Consider the following 16810-nt stretch of genomic DNA (forward strand, 5'->3'; position numbering starts at 1 on the left):
TTCATAGTTAAAAATTTGATGATTTTATTAAACAACTCTCATAATTATTTTAAATTAATTCTATTAATTTGTTGAGAAACTATTTATTTATGTAATTTTTATTATTATTAATAGAAGTTCTAACCTTTTAAAAAAAAGATATAATTGAAAAAAAATCGAATTTAATATTTAAATAAAAATGTCAAATAAATTGTTCGCAAATGATAAATCTTAATTTTAAAGCAGGAGGAATGATATAACAATCACCTAATACATATGAAAGTGATGCCTGTAGCCTATAATATTAAAAACATTGGTGAGATTATTTAAAAAAAACATTGGTGAGATTATTCAAAGTTGACTTGTCAACGTGGTACATAATTTTCTCTAGCTACGATCCTTTTGCTGAATAATTATCCAACAGATCGTGTCACGTCATTTGTTCGTACAACAATTCGTTAAAAAAAAATAGAATTGCACTACGTTAAGTGATGGTTGTTAGTGTTTAATTTTTACTCCCTCCATTTTTGTTAGTTATCCATTTTGCTAAAATTATACATATTAAGAAAGTGGAGTTTTTATCTTAAATTATGAGAGTAAATACTTAAATAACCCTACTATTTAATAAATGCTTTTATAAATTGAGTTATAGAGTCATTTATTAAGGAAGGGATAAATTTGGAACATACTAGCTAATGTTATCTTAAATTTCTAAAAAGACAAACTATTAATGAAAAAACACATTTGCCTAAAGTGATAACTAAAAAAAATGGAGAGAATAGTAAATTTATTTTTTCAGCTTACTAGCCGGCAGAGGGGTGGGTCGAACCCGCGCCTTCTACAGATGCAAAGTGAGTATCGCCAACACTTACTTGCTTCGTACAACAAATTAATAAAATATTTATAATATTAAGATGTTTAATAATAAAAATAAAATTTAATATTACAGAACTTCATTGACTTATTGTACAAATAATGCAGCACAATTGTTACCAAAAACAATTATTCCTCAGCTTTCCCACTTAATTTAGTACTTTTCTTGTCTCATTTTAAAAATCTCATTTTTATTTTAAATATTTTATTTCAAAAATTTCATTTTTATTTTTAGAGTAATCTTGCATTAATTTTCTATTGTTTAGTCATCTGAAGAAGAAACTCTATAAAAAAATTCACTTCATTAATAGGAATTAAATATAAAAAAAAACATAACAATAAATGTTTTTTTAATTTTATATAAAATAAACTAAGACTTCTAAAATGAGACGAAAGAAGTTTGTTATTGATATGATAAGCTCATCTCCAATAACGATATTGTTATACGAGATTCACTTGAACAACCAAAAAAACCATGACAATTTGAGAATTACATAAAGTTCGAGATTAGACTAAACCCTAGAGCTTAATTGATATAAATACTCAGTTATTACATCGTGGAAAAGCCTAAACCCTATTATTCAGGATTCAGAGATTATTCATCACGATTGAAGACGGGAGTCAATTAAGGAAGGCGATGATAATTATTATAAGATCAAGTATTGTTTGTGTTCTTTTAACTATGAAATCCATTAATTGATTTTATTTGAAATTTTACTTATAATGACTCGAGAGAGCGGTACATGTGCTTTATGATAGCCTGAACTAAAGTTAGACAATAACCTATAAATCATCTGATTGATAGCATATAATAAATAATCTCTAATTTCTTATCATAAGTTTTAAACCACAGTTAATTCCAACTTCTATTAATTATAGTTTTTTCTATTTGCTTAGTGATAGCTTTTTTTTTTGGATACGATATCCGAACTTCATATTCCTATATTACTTGATTGAATACTGTATATTTACAGTATTTTGCCAACAAATATCAATTTGTATAGTCTTTCTAACTTATCTCAACCTACCACAGCCGATACAAGCCAAAATAATTTATTCTAAATTAAATTACCAATTTAATAGAGTGCTTTGTTACAAAGGGCAACTCTAAAATATAATTATACAAATTATATACAAATCCTAAAATGACATTTATTTATAGATAAGTATTTGTTTTTAAATGAACAAAAAAACAATGGAATGAGCATCAACTATCAGCAATAACTATTGACTATGAGCAAACCACAATATTGTTCAACAACATTAGTTTATTTATTCGTAATATAAATTCATAACTTTTCATTTCATCAGAGATTCATAAAATCGGTGAAACCATATGTTAGCTGTTTTTTCTTTGAACAAAGCGTCAACGCAGCTCTCAGACTTGTATTTAGAGCAAATAAGCCTATTTAACTTTCTTGAGTCCATTAGGTACTTAATTTTTTTTGGATCAGCTATATCATAAAACTCTCTTAATTTAGGTCAAGTAACCTTTTAAATATGTGACTTCTTTGACCCCCAAGACACAAATTTAGGATCTAGTTAACTGATAAAATGAAAAATAACATACTTAATCCGAAAACACAAATTTAAAAACCTAATTAATCAAAAAAAAATTAAAATTAACTTATTTGGTTCAGAGACAACTTTAAGGCAGCATTGATCCTTTTTTCTTTTTTCTTTCCCAAAACTGGTCAAAATAAGAATCAAAACGTTGGCTACTGGACCAACAAAATCAAATCATTCTCTACTTGACCAACACAAGCAAACATATCAAGAATCACAATAGAACATTTTAGCAATGCAACAATCAGCACACCATCAATCTTTTATCGTGTACTCTTAATTCATTAAAATACTCTCCAGAAACAATTCAATGAAGCTTCTTATGCTTACGTCTAAGAACAATTTTTAGGTCTAAGGTAATATCAATCTCACGTTTTACGCTTTAGAGTTGGACTATGTTCCATTCAAATCAAAGAAATCATCCTCAAAATTCAAGATAATACGAATTAAAACAGAAGAGATGATGAAGAGATGCTTATCATCAGAGAAATGAGCACCTAATTCAAACGCCCTTCTATTACAAATCGCAGCATATAGTAAATATAGAAATACTTGCTGAAAGAAACTATATCAGAAATAAGAACCACAAAAGTACCATCTCAACAACAAATAGCAGTAAAAGATATAAGGCATCCATAGCAAACAAGTAAAAGCATATTACGAATTTCATTAATCAATATTCAATAATAGAAGCTTCACTTGTAATGAGATTTAGACATGTTACCAGAATTTAATAAATTTGACAAACAGTGCAGTATTTGCTAGGCAAAAATGGAGGGGACAAAATTGTTGTTGAACTGTAGATATAACTAATTCTAGAGTTCATTCTATTGGCTCCCACTGTCCACACAACCATTTGCAACACTTCAAAAACTGTCATGCAATCTAAGGACTTCAATGATCTCACATCGCCCATCAAAAGTAAAACCAGCAAGAAAGACAAAGCAATATAAGACACACAACTCATTTTGAGGAAACTCACTGAATTCAATTGTCAAAGGTTTAGAGACAGAAAGAAGCTAAAATCGTAATTCTAAAGCAGAAAATACAACAAAACTATTTTTGATTTAAAGACCAAACTTGATAACAGGTAAGGAAAATATACAAACCCAAGAAGGCACAAATTAGAATGTCCGGCCAACTGGTCACGATGGCATTAAACTGTAAACCGAAAGATGGTCATAATATAGTAGTTCTAGTTAAGCATAGATAAACACCTAATGCACAAGCAGCACAAGAAATGGCAATACCTAGTGATTAAGTTAATAAGTAAATTATTCGAAAAATAAAGCTTTAATAAGCAAAAACTGATTCTTATACAGAGAACCGTCAATGCATGCCAACAATAGAAAGAAGAACAGCTGATTACTTTTACGGAGCTTATCGACTAGAGTTGACATATTGGATTCTCAACAAATGCATAGTGACCATCACATATTATTAAATGCAGAATGTTTCTTCTCCTCATAATGATGACAGATAAGCAATGGACAGAGGCATTTTCAATTTTAAGCATTATCGCCCAGTAATTAAAAACAAATTTATGAGGTATAAGAATCAGATATCAGTTGATAAAAACCCATCATGATATAATCATAGAGAAAATCCATAATTTAGCACAAACAGAACTCATAGCACATAACAGGATAAAATAAAAGTAAAAATCCTACAAGATACCAATATGCAGCAACTAAAAACCCTAATTAAGATCAAGCCTCAGCCTCACCGGAAACATCCTTGTGTGCCGCCGCATCAGGGGTTGTAGTCTCCGACACACCATTACTCCCATATTCCGGTCTAGCATGCTCCTTGACAGTGTCTAACATCCGCCTACTGATCTCCTTAGAATAAACCTGTAAGATCTCAAGTCCGTCATCATCAGATGAGGTAGCGGTGTTCGCAACTCCAAAAGCCTCATCCTCCAATTGGCGGGCGGCGGTTTCGGCCTCATCGAGAGGGAGAGTGCCGTAGCGTTTAGTAAGGATTGAGGGAGAAGCTAGGGTTTCGATTAGGCGAGTGATGACAGCATCGCGCGTGCGTTGCGTAGGTGGCCAAATGCTGAGAGAAATGCCGCTAGTGGCTACTTTCTTTGGCGGCTCTTGTTGTTGTGATTCCGCCGGAACCGTCTCTTGAGTGATGATGCTGCCGGAGTCTGAATCGGTCATTTTTTCGATGGATTCTTTTAAATTTAATACGAGGGATTATTTGTTGGAGTGGAGTTAAAAATGAGGGGAAATTGACAGCACTGTGCGTGGGGACATTTATGGGTGAAGATATAATAACGCATTACCTTAGATCTAATATGCAATGGACCGGCCCATCGACTCTCTATAGTGAAAAGAGAAAAATTGACAAATACCCTAGATGTGTGAAAATATTATAAATTTTACTAGAGCAAAAATCAAAGTTGAATAATACATTTACCAAATTTCAGATTGCAAAAATATCAATTTTAATATAAGAAATACGGTTTGCATGAATAAGGAAATCAGCTCTTATAATTTTCAATATCTCCTACTAATGTGCAAACTAACATATTGAGAATATATTTTCAAGAATCTTCAAGATTCATAAAGATAAATAACATTGTATTTAACAAACTTTCTATATATAATGGAATTTCAATGATTCTTTAAAAATGTATCACCATTCTACAAATAGCAAATCAAAAACTCATTAAGAAATCAAAAAAATTCAGCAAATAAAACAAACAAAAAATTATCAAATCAAGAAGGTTAGTGTTCTTAAAATCATGTTTTATTATGTAATTAATTACGAGTTAACTATGAGTTAACTATTAATTTACTACATATGTGATAAACTAATAACTTTATGATATTTGAGAATTACTGTCAACTATAAAAAAGGAAGGAGTGGTTACAAGAATCAAAATCTCCTACAAAATCTCAAAGCATAAATATATAACAATTAACATTCAAGAATCTTTAATAATCCTTAATTATAGTTACTGATAATTTGAATTATATGTCATAAACTGATTAAAAAAATGAAAACAACAAGCATTTGAAAAACAAAAATAATCCAGCAAAACTAGAAATTCATCAACTCATCATAAATAATCAACAAATATGAATACACAATATAAATTCATTTATTTGTAAAAAAACGGATATACTTGTCAGTTTACATGTAGTTAACCATTAATAAATTAAATTTAATAAAAAAAATATTAACATCATAAAATCATTTTTAGATAAATCTAACAATAATATATCATAAAATTAACAGTACACCAAATTAGTTAACTGTCAGTTAACCAGTAGTCACTTATTAATTAACTTTAACTAATAAAAAAAGATAATTAACATTATGATAAGTACATGTTTTAGATAACCAACACAAGTATGGTTAACTAATAGTTAACCGTTAGGAAACATATAATTACCCCCTAATTATTTTTAAAATTATTCAAATATAACAAAAAAAATAACTGAACATCAAATTTCAATTATTTTAAAAATAATCCTACGTATAAAAATAATTGTTAGTTAACTATTAGTCACATATTAGTTAACTGTAATAAAAAAAAAGTAATTATCAATATATATTTATGTTTTATATAAAAATCATACAAAGTTAGCTAACTATTAATTAACCATTAGAAAACATATAGTTAACCTTACAATAATTAACCATTATTTTTACATCATTGCTAATATCCCAATTATTGATATACCATTAGTACACCATTGGTTAACCAACAAAAAAATCAAGTCATAAAATTATAAATCAAAAACTATTGTTGCGTCGCGGATCTGATCCCCGATTCCGATTTGTTCATCATTGCGACAAGAGGTCCCCCATCTGTGATTTTCTGAAAACGGAAAAACCAAAGCGAAAAAAAACGAAGATGGCCGGTACGAACCAGGCGGTGCCAGATCTGAATCTAAAGAAGGATATGTTGATGTCAGAGAAGAATATAGGGATAGGTTGCGGGTCACCGGATTTGAAGAAGGAGACGCTGCTATGAACGGATTGTAACGACGGTGGGCAATTGCGGAGGGTTTATGGTTGCGGAGGGCTTACTACGGCGACATCGACGGTCTTGAGACAAATAATGGTTGACGGCTGCGGCAGAACATAAACTCGATGGTGGCTGCAATAATGGAGTGCTTGCCATTTTAATTTTTGTGTCAACAAAAATGAAAAAGAAAGATTTAGATCATGGTAATAAAGCGAGAATTAAGGCAAGAATCTATAAAGCATATTTGGAAATAGGTATAAGAAAATCAATTGTGATTCTTTTCCTTAATTGTAGCCCGTATTTTTTTCATTTTGAAAGTTTATTTGTTAAAAAGGAAATTTGAAAAATCAAATTAATAAAGTGGAAAACGTAGAAGTCAATATCAACTTTTGCTCCCGTAATATTCTCACTAATTTGGCCAAAGCCCGTACAGGGGCTAATTATCTCTAGTGAAAATTCTAGAACAACCGTTTTCTTTTTCTTTCTTTCTTTTTATCTCAATTTTTCATTTTAAAGAAAATTATTAAAATTTTAATTTCAATGAAAATCATTTTCATTTTAAACTTTCTTAACTTTTCATTTAAATTTAAAAAATAGAGATGGTAATTTTTATTAGCTTGAATAGCTTAATTACTATTAATTTGGCTTACGTGACTCGTCAAATTATATAAATTAATTAAATTTATTATAATTATATCAATTTATTTTATTTATTTTATTTATACTTAATATTAAATTAGTTGGAATTTTAGTTGAATTAGAAAATATTTGTATCGGCTGGATTAAGACTAATAATTATATTAACAAGTAAAGTAATAGGAAGAGTAGTGTTATATTAATTAGATTTATTATATTAATATATTTTAAAGCTATAACCAGTGTTAAATTTTTAAAATTTTTTGTTAAACTAAAAAATATATCATGAGTTGGATTGAATTTATTATCGAAATGTTATTGTATTTTATTTATAATTAATGTTAATATATTTTTATTAGATTGAATCTTATGAATTGAATTGAGTTATTATTATTATTATTATTATTATTATTATTATTATTATTATTATATTATTATTAGCTAGAGATTAGTTAGAGTTTTTATTAGATTAAGAAATATTTTATAAATTAAATTAGAATTATTAATTGTATTAATTAATTATATTAATTAAATATATTAGTAATTAAAATTTTGCCATGCTTTTGTATATAGTATATGTATATACAGTTAGACTAAGATAAAAACAAATTATATAATTTCAAATTAATGTATATTTATCCTACAATATAACATTCCGCATTTGGGACTTCTAAAGCAACCTTCTTTTACTTCTTTCAAAGGTGAATAAAAAATTTAGCTAAATGAAATTAAAATATAATGATCAATTTAAAATTTAAAGATCAATATAAAATTAAATTAAATTGAATAAAGTTTGATGATTAAATTAAATAAAATCATTATAAATACATTTGATTAAAACTAATATTAAGTATCTGAAGTGAGTAATGTGTCAATTTTAACGTAATTTTAAAATTAATATATATGTTTATATCGAATGTATTTATAATGATTTTATTTATCAATTTTATAATTAAAAATTAAAAGTATTTATATTTTAATTAAAGACATCATTCATTGTTATATGTTTATAGGTATTTTATTTCGATATAATCAATATCTCTGTTTTTTAAAATTCAAATTATTTTGTACACTCGTGTTATTTATATTATCATGTGTGATTTCTTGCTATGATATTAGATGATATATAAATTAATTTCAATTGCCCGAAGACATTCCATACTACTACCGACTACAACCGGCGACAGATATCTACATACTAGTTATAAATTAATATATACCAATGAGCTATATCTAAAATGGTATAAGCGTTGAGTAACAATTTGTTAGGTCGTGTGATCGATTCCTTCTGAAACGTCATTATAGTTGCCTAATTAAATAAGTATAGTAGTATTATTTAAGGTCGTTGTTGACATAAAATATTCAAATTTTTCGTGTTTTTTTGTTTAGGCACAATTTACCAAACGTGACACCACATATTACAATCTTTTATTTTTTTTTAGCATAAAAAATATAATTTTTCATTTTATGGCATTTATAACCTAAATGCCTTCTACGATGTCGTTCTTGTCATTTAAAATTGCCAAAATGATATTATTTTTACAAAAAACAACACATAAAAACAGTAGTGAGTTACTATATGTTTGGAAAGGTTGTGATGCGAGGTGAGACGTTTTGTATATTTTTCTTTAATCGGGAAAAAAAACGTGAAAAGTAAAGATATTTTATAACAACAACCTATTGTTCATTATCCATGATATAGTTAAATGAGCTTTTATCATTAAAAGTAAACGATTATATATCTTTTTAATTTTTTTGGTTATCAAATTGTCATTAACTTTATCACTGCAATATTAACTAATTTAGCTTTCTCGACGAATAATTTCATTAAAAATATATTATGCAATCGGATAAAAAATACTTTTTTTTAGAAAAGAAGCGTTCATAAAAATTATCAATAAAATTACTATACAGCGATAAAAATGAATTATTAAAACAGTTATTATCATATAAATTTTTAAATAAATTGATTAATTTTATAGATGAAATATTATTAATTTATATTTTTAATTTGGCCTCTAAGTAGTTTAGAGATAGTTGGGAGCAATTTTTTGCGTAACTTACACTAACTATTCCTAAACTATCTTCTTGTTCCTAGGGGTTTTTAAATTTTAATTCGTATTTTAATTATTTTAAATATTGAATAGTTCATGGGTGTAAATGTAAAATGCTTAAATAATTTATTGGATATGAATATGCTGAGAATATTCTTTTAGTGTAGAAATAGAGTCAGCAGTATAGTTTCAGTGGAAAATTCGCATTATTTTGCCCTCTACTATTAGAGATGTCCTAAGTATGCATCCGTCTTTTACCACGCATTAAAAACGGGACAAGATCACTGGGTAGTCCAGACATGTAAGTCCCAAGCTCTAATGTCACCGTGCAACATGACTAACCAACCTCTCGGCTGAGAGGTTTTGCTTCGCGTTATACATGAAGAAGCTTTTAATTTAGTCTCGGGAAGTTTGATTTGGATCATATGGTATTCGACAAATTTCTTTCGTAAAAAAGAGTTTCTTAAATCTAGTGAAAAAAGTTTGCCAGGAAACGAATAATAAGCACATTGAATGGACCGCGATGCTTAGTACATAATAACGGATTAGAGGCAAGACTTGAGAAGTTTGTTTATACTGGTAGGGAGAGCCAGTTCCCTTGAACATAAGGTGACATGTTTTGATTTTCAATGAGTACCTGATAGAAGTGTGCTACAACTAAATGCATTGAATGTTTCAAGAACATGGTAAATTATAATCGGTTTTTAAATTTCATCATTTGAGGAATTTAAGGGGTCAGGATTCAGGAAAATCAGGTTAACCACTCTTATAAAGTATTAGAAATATCAGTGGCTACTGTGTACAATAGAAAAAATTAGAGAGTTTCACAATCAATCATGAAAATTAACAGTCTAATTCAAGGGAATTATACTGCAGCAGGGTTTAAGATTTAGAGCGTTTTGATTTACCTAAAGTCATGGAAAACCTATCACAAAATGCTTAAACAACTTTCCTTTTTCAAATATTAATAGGTGTTGTTCTAAGGACGGATACCCTATTAGATCTTTTTTGGTTCCGGGAAGCATGCACTCCCTAGGTTCTCTTAGAGATAAATATTCTGGTGAACTTCATAGTGTTGAAAGAAGGTTGACCATGGCTTGACGAGGTTTGCAAAATGCCTCTAATGGGATAGCTTTAGGCATGGTAAGCCCTGTTCCCTCTTCCATGTTGATCTCTTCTTTGCAAACCCTTTCCCATTCAAAAGACTGAATCAAGGAACCTAAGGTTAGGCTTATTACTCGTTTGGCTAGACCAGCCCCCGGACAAGCTCGCCTTCCAGCACCGAATGGAAGCAGTTTGTTCTCTTCACCTTCTCCACCTTCAAACCTCTCTGGCATGAATTTTTCAGGATCCTCCCAGAGCTTGGGGTTTCTGTTCATGCTCCAAGTATTGACCAGTAAAAGTGTCCCCCGGGCCACATCATACCCGCAAACAGTGCAATCTGCAGATGATTCATGTGGTAATAGAAGGGGTGCAGTTGGAAAGAGTCGAAATGTCTCATTAATTACGTTTTGCAGGAAACTTAGCTTTTGTACATCTGTTTCACTTAACAGCTTGTCTATTCCAACAACAACATCTATTTCAGCAACTGCTTTTTGTAATGCTTCTGGATGGTTAAGTAGAAGCGACATTGCCCACTCCAGTGTGGCTGCTGATGTTTGGGATCCTGCAGTCAGTATTGTCTGTACATAATTTTTCAATCAGTTAATGAAATCTACTAAAACCAATGGCACTAAAATCCAATATCGTTTGTTGTAAACTTAGGAACAGAAGTATTACCAGTATAACACCTTTGATGGTTTGATCAGTATAAAATTCTGGCTCGGTCTCTTTGAGCGACAACATAACATCTATTAGAGTCATGTCCAACTTTTGGTTGCTTGCTTTGTGCAGATTCAATGTCGCTGATGACTCGGTCTCCGCCCTTGCTCTGCGGTGCTCCTCTATTAGGTCCTGTAAGAAGCTGTCCATCTTCTTTTTCAATCTCAGCATCTTCTTTTCCACTCCTTGATAATCCACCCATCGCAACACTGGAAAGTAATCATATAGGTTTGAGCTCCCACGAAGTGCCTCCGTTTCTTTTAGTATCTCCTGCAACAATTCACCGTCTTGATCAATGACATTTTTTCCGTAGTAACATTTTCCTGCAATCATCCTCATCATGTTATTGAAAGTAAGCTCCAAAAACTTTGATGTCAGTGACACCTTAGATGATTCTCCTTTTGAGTTCAGAAATAGTTGTTTGAGCAATGATCGAACCTCCTCTGTTCGGATGCCCGAGAATGATGCAGTACGGCTAGTAGAGAAGAGCTCTATAGTTGTGAGGCGTCTGAGATTGCGCCAGTGGTCACCATAGTTGCAGGAACCCATAGTTGTACAGTTGTAGTTTAGATGCTTCCCAGCAAGCGAGCGAGGGCGGTTTGCAAATATGACATCGTTTTTAGTAAAACATTCTTCAACTGCTGAAGGCGAGGAGATGACTAGTACTTTACGATTCCCATATCTAAGAAATAAGATCTCACCGTACTTTTTAGCAAGTTCATGTAGAGTTTGATGCACTGGTTGCTTTAGCAGGTGGAAATGGCCTACTATAGGACGGGCTGGTGGACTAGGTGGGAGGTTCTTGGGGATTTTCAGTTTGTGAAACATAAACTTTGCTGCTAGAAGAAAAAATAGGACTGGAACTAAAACTGCCCAGTTCAACCAGTGATTGCCCTCCATTTTTAGTAATCCAATTTCTTATTTGTGATGTTTCTATCGTCTGTGTTGGGATAATAAATGAACATAATCACTCAAATAGAAATCAAGAATTCAAAAGAGAATCACAAAACTAAGCAGAAAACAAATTATGACCATCTAAATTAACTCATTAGAATAATATTAGATAATATAGTTTATTGCAATTGTTAAGGCCTGCTTTGTTTGTCGTTGGAATCATGTGAAAGACAAAAACAGACCTTGTCTTTGTGTAAGTTTTTGTCCCTTTTTGTGTCCTTATTCTAGAATTTAGTTTTCTTAATCCTTTTTAGCAGTTTTCAGAATTCTGCTTCAATAGCATATGATTATTGTCAACTTAAGTATTTTTATTTTATGGCTAGGCAAGGGAGCTAATAGTTATTTGTTATCTCTTAACTCTATCACTTAGCACTAATTGTAACATCATAGCATAGTTACTGTAGTTAAAAAAATTAAGGTGGTTTTGAAGGTATCACATCGTTGCTTACTGATTCAGGATACAGAAATAGTATTATAGTATAAAGTGTTTCTCAGTTAAGAGGAAAATTTATGGGTCTCCTCCAACGAGCTTAGAGGAAAAATTTAGGAGAAGAAAAATCGGTCCAGTTTTATGATAGATTCTTAATGGCTTGAAATTTTTGGAGTCGTGTCATGTTTTACAGTACAAGTTAGCAGCATCCCAGGAATTAGCTATTGACTCTGTAAATTTCATATTTTCAAAAAAATAAAATAAACTCTGTAAATTTCAGTATCTGCTTCGAGCCAAACACATCACATAAATCAAGGAGAGCTTGATATATAACAAACCCTAGAAGGTTTGCTACAAAAAGCAAAACTATCCCCTGCAAGAATTTAGCTTTCGCTAGAAAGAGCCGCTGGTTTTCAAAAAGTTCAATTATTATATTAAGCGGACAAGGGACACCAATGACCGCATAGCGCAGTGGATTAGCGCGTTTGACTTCGGATCAAAAGGTCGTGGGTTCGACTCCCACTGTGGTCGGTACGTTTTTTGTTTTATTTTTTCTTTTGAAAGAAAGTTTTAGCTAATATGTGGGCTATCTATGCCTAGGGCCTCCAATTTTGAAGAGCCCCATATAAATATGGGGTCCTTCAAAAAAAATATTTAAATATTTTATAAAAAAATTATTAATTTTTTTAAATGTGTTTTATTGAAATTTTTAGTAATATGTATTAAAATTTTATTTTAAAGATTGGTTGGATATTTTAATAATTAGAGCTCTAAATTGCAAAGGGTTCCATATTTATTTTAGGTCTTTTAAAAATCAATTTTTTAATATATGTATATATCGGGCATTTTAACAATCGGTGTTGTAAATTTTATTTAAAAAAAATTAAATAGACTTCTTTCTACTAATACCTTCTAAAATAATATTCAATTTATATACTTTCATCGTCTAGAGTCTAATCTATATGTATTTATCTATGTAATAAAAAAAGATAAATAAATGTGCTTTTTTTTTTAATTTTTTATTAAAATATTTTTTTCTACTTTTTTTTGAAATGTACTTTTTGAAAATTTATCAATGATCTACTAAAAATATATTTCATAAAAATAATAGTGAAAAATAAACGTTATTTTATGAAAAATTTAAACAAATTGTTTTATAAATATTTTGATAAAAATAGTTTTTTTATAAATAGTCCAAAATATCGCCTAGAGCCTCATCTGATTTAAGACCGGCCCTGATTGCAATTCTTACAAAATGAAAAATAAAACATAACTCTTTGTTTCTAACTGTGGCAACACAGAGTCAACAAATCTGTCTTAATAGAGTCATAAACACTTTACAATTTAATGAAGAGTTCATTTTTATTTTATTTTTCATGTTTGAAAGGATCTTTTTGTTAATATGTGTGCTATCCTATTGCAAAAAATTTTCTTACAAAATGAGAAGTAGAACAAAATCCCTTTGTTTTCAACGATTACACCATACAGTCAACCAAAAGAGCATTAATTAAAGGACGACAAGGATGAAACACAACTTTTCTAAAGGCATTGAATCATCTTCCAGTTTGCAACTTTGCATAAATTTTTCACAACAGAGACTAAATACCATAATCTCAGGATATACATAGAAACCGAACCTCTAAATCCACAAGGTCTAAAGTTGAGAGAGGAGATTAACCAACTCTTGGCGTGGAGAGCAAATAGCAGCCAAAGGCTTAGCCTTGGATAGAGAGAGTCCGAAACGTTGGCTCATGTCTAATCCATCATGTTCCCAATCAAAACATTGAATAAGTGATCCTAATGCCAACAAAATCATGCGTGTGCCCATGCCAGCACCCGGACAAGCCCTCCGTCCCATTCCAAACGGAAGAAACTTGAGCTCATGTTGTTCCTCTTCAAATCTTTCAGGCCTGAACTCAGACGGCTCTTCCCAAACATTGGGATCCCTATGCATAGCCCAAACATTCACCAGTAGCATTGTATCTTTTGGTATCTCAAATCCTCCCACAATGCACGCTTCAGATGATAAATGAGGTAAAATAAGAGGTCCTGGAGGATATAATCTCAGTGTTTCGTTCACAACACATCTAAGATAGGGAAGGTTGATAAGATCTGAATCATTCAGCAATCTTTCGTGTCCGAGGTAATTGTCGATCTCTGCCTTTGCTTTTTGCAGTATTTCTGGATGGTTCAGGAGGAGTGACATCGCCCATTCTAAAGCAACTGCTGAAGTTTCTACTCCTGCAATAAACATCACCTGAAACACACATTTGGTTTATTAGTGTTTGATCAAAGGCCTGGACTGCCGAGTCGAGTTTGAATATTAAATACTCAACCCTACAGACTCGCGAATCTAGTCGAATGATCCTCAATAATTTTATCGAGTTCGATTCTCTATTATTCTACCGAGCTCGATTCTCAAAATCGAGTGGGAACTTGAACTTCTTAAATAAAATTTACATATTTAGACTTTTGAGCTTCAAACTTTAGAGTCTGAGTACAAAAGTGTTTCGACTCGGACTAAAACAAACCCGTAGAATTTTGGAGAAATTCTGATACCCCTTAAAACAAACCCGTAGAATTTTGGAGAAATTCTGATACCCCTTAAAACAAACTCATATTCAAAACACGATAGTGATTGTTGCTTACCAGCATAATACTTTTGATAACTTCATCAGTGTAAACTCCGGGTTCTAATTCTTGAAGATATAAAAGACTTTCAACAACTGATCTCTTCTCGTCCCTATTTATTCCCTTCACTCGAATTTCATCTAACAACTTCTGCAAAAACTCATCTCTAGTGTTCTGTATCTTAGTCATGCTCTTCTCTATCCCTTTAAAACCAATCGTCCTCAAGAAAGGCACAAAATCACATATATTCATGGTAAGATTTGGAAAGAACCTGTCCTTGAATCCACTAAACAACTGCTTCTCAGCGTCGGTATCTTCATCCTCCACGTCCACACACGGCTTGCCAACTGTAGTTCTCATCATGACATTACACATCAGAAGAGAAATCAGAATCTTCATATCTACCTTTTGCTTGCCACAAGCTGAGACTTTATATAGTCGGTGTAATAATCTGCAAATTTCCTGCTCACGGATAGCCGAAGTTTTCCGGAGGCTGTTTGAAGAAAACAGTTCAACAACGGTGAAACGACGTAGGATTCGCCAAAGATCGCCGTAAGATGCCCACACGTAGGAGCTGTAGTTATAGGTGAAGTGATCCCCTGCCATTGATTTTGGTCTGTTTGCAAAAATGATGTCGTTTTTGGTGAAGCACTCTTCAATCAGAGATGGTGAAGATACTACAAGAACGGAACGACAGCCAAATTTGAGTGATACAATGGGACCATACTGTGATAAGAGGGTCTGTAATGCTAAAGGAAGTGGTTTGTTGAGTTTGTGCAAATGGCCAATAATTGGCAGAGCAAACGGAGCTGGTGGTAGATTTTTGGTGTGATGAAAAAGGATTTTGTATAGTAAGAATATGAAGAACAAGAAAATAAAGAGAGAATACAAGGTTTCCATTGCAAAGCTAGAGAAGAACAGTCCTGACTAATTATTAGAGTTCGGTTTCGGTGATTAAGTAGCAGTTTATGAATCTTTATCACCACATATTCCAATCTAGAATAACAATTTCGATTCTTTCTTGGCAACTTATACTTTAGGATTGATTAGATTTAACTTTTTAAGATATATTTCAAAGAAATTTAAAACCTAGACCCACATTTTTCCACTAGAATTAAATATGCATGGTTTGACTTATCTGTTTCTTCTCATTAAGAAAACGAACGAGCGACCCGGCGGTCAGCTTTGTTCTTATTCCGGTGTCAGCTTACTTATGATTGCATCAGCATATTTATGATTTGATCAATTCTGATGTCGATAGTCAAAATTGCTGTATTTGCAACAATGACGAGACTCCAAGTCCACCATGAGTTGCAATGGCCTGAAATTCATGAACCATCCACTTGCAATTTATAGACTAGAAGCAATGGCTGATTGGTTCAGTTAGCAATCTTAAATAAATGTTGTTAGTGTTGACTCAATTTCCAGTCAAAAATGACAGCATTTATTTAAGCCCTTTCTAACATCCAGCGACAGACGACAGCTTGTTTTTGTCGTCTATGAACTGTAGCCCATGACAATTTGGGCTGGTAGATCAACTGGACAAAGTTTTGGCCCAGGCTTACTAACTAAAGTTTCAGGGCTTTTATAGCTAATAAGGCCCTAAAATCACCTCTTGACTAAAATATAGTAGAGTAAAAGCTACTTCTGCAGAAACAAATTAAGAAAAGTAGCTTTTCAAAAGCTGTATGTGTCATTGTTTTCTTTAACTTGAACATTACTGAAATGGTCTGGTAATGATATTCTAAGCACAAACGCCAACGTTTACAGACGAACATAATCATGATACCATAAGCTCTAAATTTTACAGTACTTATCCTAACTTTCACATTCATTAGTGTTTTGAACTTGATTAAGATCTTATACAAGTTGTCAAACATT

At 31.4% G+C, this 16810-nt stretch overlaps 3 protein-coding genes and 1 non-coding gene across 5 annotated transcripts; 1 reads left to right on the forward strand and 3 right to left on the reverse strand.

Moving 5' to 3' along the window:
* Nucleotides 1–3986: 3986 nt before the first annotated feature.
* Nucleotides 3987–4675, reverse strand: LOC126665628 (MFP1 attachment factor 1-like). The gene has a single exon (XM_050358472.2). It carries the CDS (start codon nt 4581–4583, stop codon nt 4128–4130), a length of 456 nt encoding a protein of 151 aa, XP_050214429.1. The 5' UTR covers nt 4584–4675; the 3' UTR covers nt 3987–4127.
* A 5159-nt stretch (nt 4676–9834) lies between these two features.
* LOC126669415 (cytochrome P450 81Q32-like) lies at nt 9835–11959 on the reverse strand. Of its 2 annotated transcripts, XM_050362885.2 has the most exons (3): nt 11353–11959; nt 10873–11184; nt 9835–10775 (listed from the first exon to the last, which is right to left on the reverse strand). In XM_050362885.2, the coding sequence occupies exons 1-3, from the start codon at nt 11812–11814 to the stop codon at nt 10161–10163; spliced, it is 1389 nt and encodes a 462-aa protein (XP_050218842.1). In that variant the 5' UTR covers nt 11815–11959; the 3' UTR covers nt 9835–10160. The 2 variants fall into 2 exon arrangements, with proteins under 2 accessions (XP_050218842.1, XP_050218836.1); XM_050362879.2 differs by having other exon boundaries at nt 10873–11958.
* Nucleotides 11960–12755: 796 nt separating this feature from the next.
* TRNAR-UCG (transfer RNA arginine (anticodon UCG)) lies at nt 12756–12829 on the forward strand. The gene has a single exon. It is a non-coding gene; the product is annotated as a tRNA-Arg (tRNA).
* An 860-nt stretch (nt 12830–13689) lies between these two features.
* LOC126677797 (cytochrome P450 81C13-like) lies at nt 13690–16214 on the reverse strand. The gene is made up of 2 exons (XM_050372587.2): nt 14948–16214; nt 13690–14555 (listed from the first exon to the last, which is right to left on the reverse strand). The coding sequence occupies exons 1-2, from the start codon at nt 15827–15829 to the stop codon at nt 13953–13955; spliced, it is 1485 nt and encodes a 494-aa protein (XP_050228544.1). The 5' UTR covers nt 15830–16214; the 3' UTR covers nt 13690–13952.
* Nucleotides 16215–16810: the final 596 nt, after the last annotated feature.

The sequence above is a fragment of the Mercurialis annua genome, linkage group LG1-X, assembly GCF_937616625.2.
Source record: "Mercurialis annua linkage group LG1-X, ddMerAnnu1.2, whole genome shotgun sequence".
NCBI classification, from domain to species: domain Eukaryota; kingdom Viridiplantae; phylum Streptophyta; class Magnoliopsida; order Malpighiales; family Euphorbiaceae; genus Mercurialis; species Mercurialis annua.

What these genes read in the sequence shown, in the direction of transcription:
- LOC126665628 (XM_050358472.2), bottom strand. Translation starts at nt 4,583, where the DNA reads ATGACCGATTCAGACTCCGGCAGCATCATCACTCAAGAGACGGTTCCG.
- LOC126669415 (XM_050362879.2), bottom strand. Translation starts at nt 11,814, where the DNA reads ATGGAGGGCAATCACTGGTTGAACTGGGCAGTTTTAGTTCCAGTCCTA. An exon ending in CCATCAAAGGTGTTATACTG is followed by an intron (nt 10,776 to 10,872) that starts GTAATACTTCTG and finishes AATTATGTACAG; the next exon opens with ACAATACTGACTGCAGGATC.
- LOC126677797 (XM_050372587.2), bottom strand. Translation starts at nt 15,829, where the DNA reads ATGGAAACCTTGTATTCTCTCTTTATTTTCTTGTTCTTCATATTCTTA. An exon ending in TTATCAAAAGTATTATGCTG is followed by an intron (nt 14,556 to 14,947) that starts GTAAGCAACAAT and finishes TGTGTGTTTCAG; the next exon opens with GTGATGTTTATTGCAGGAGT.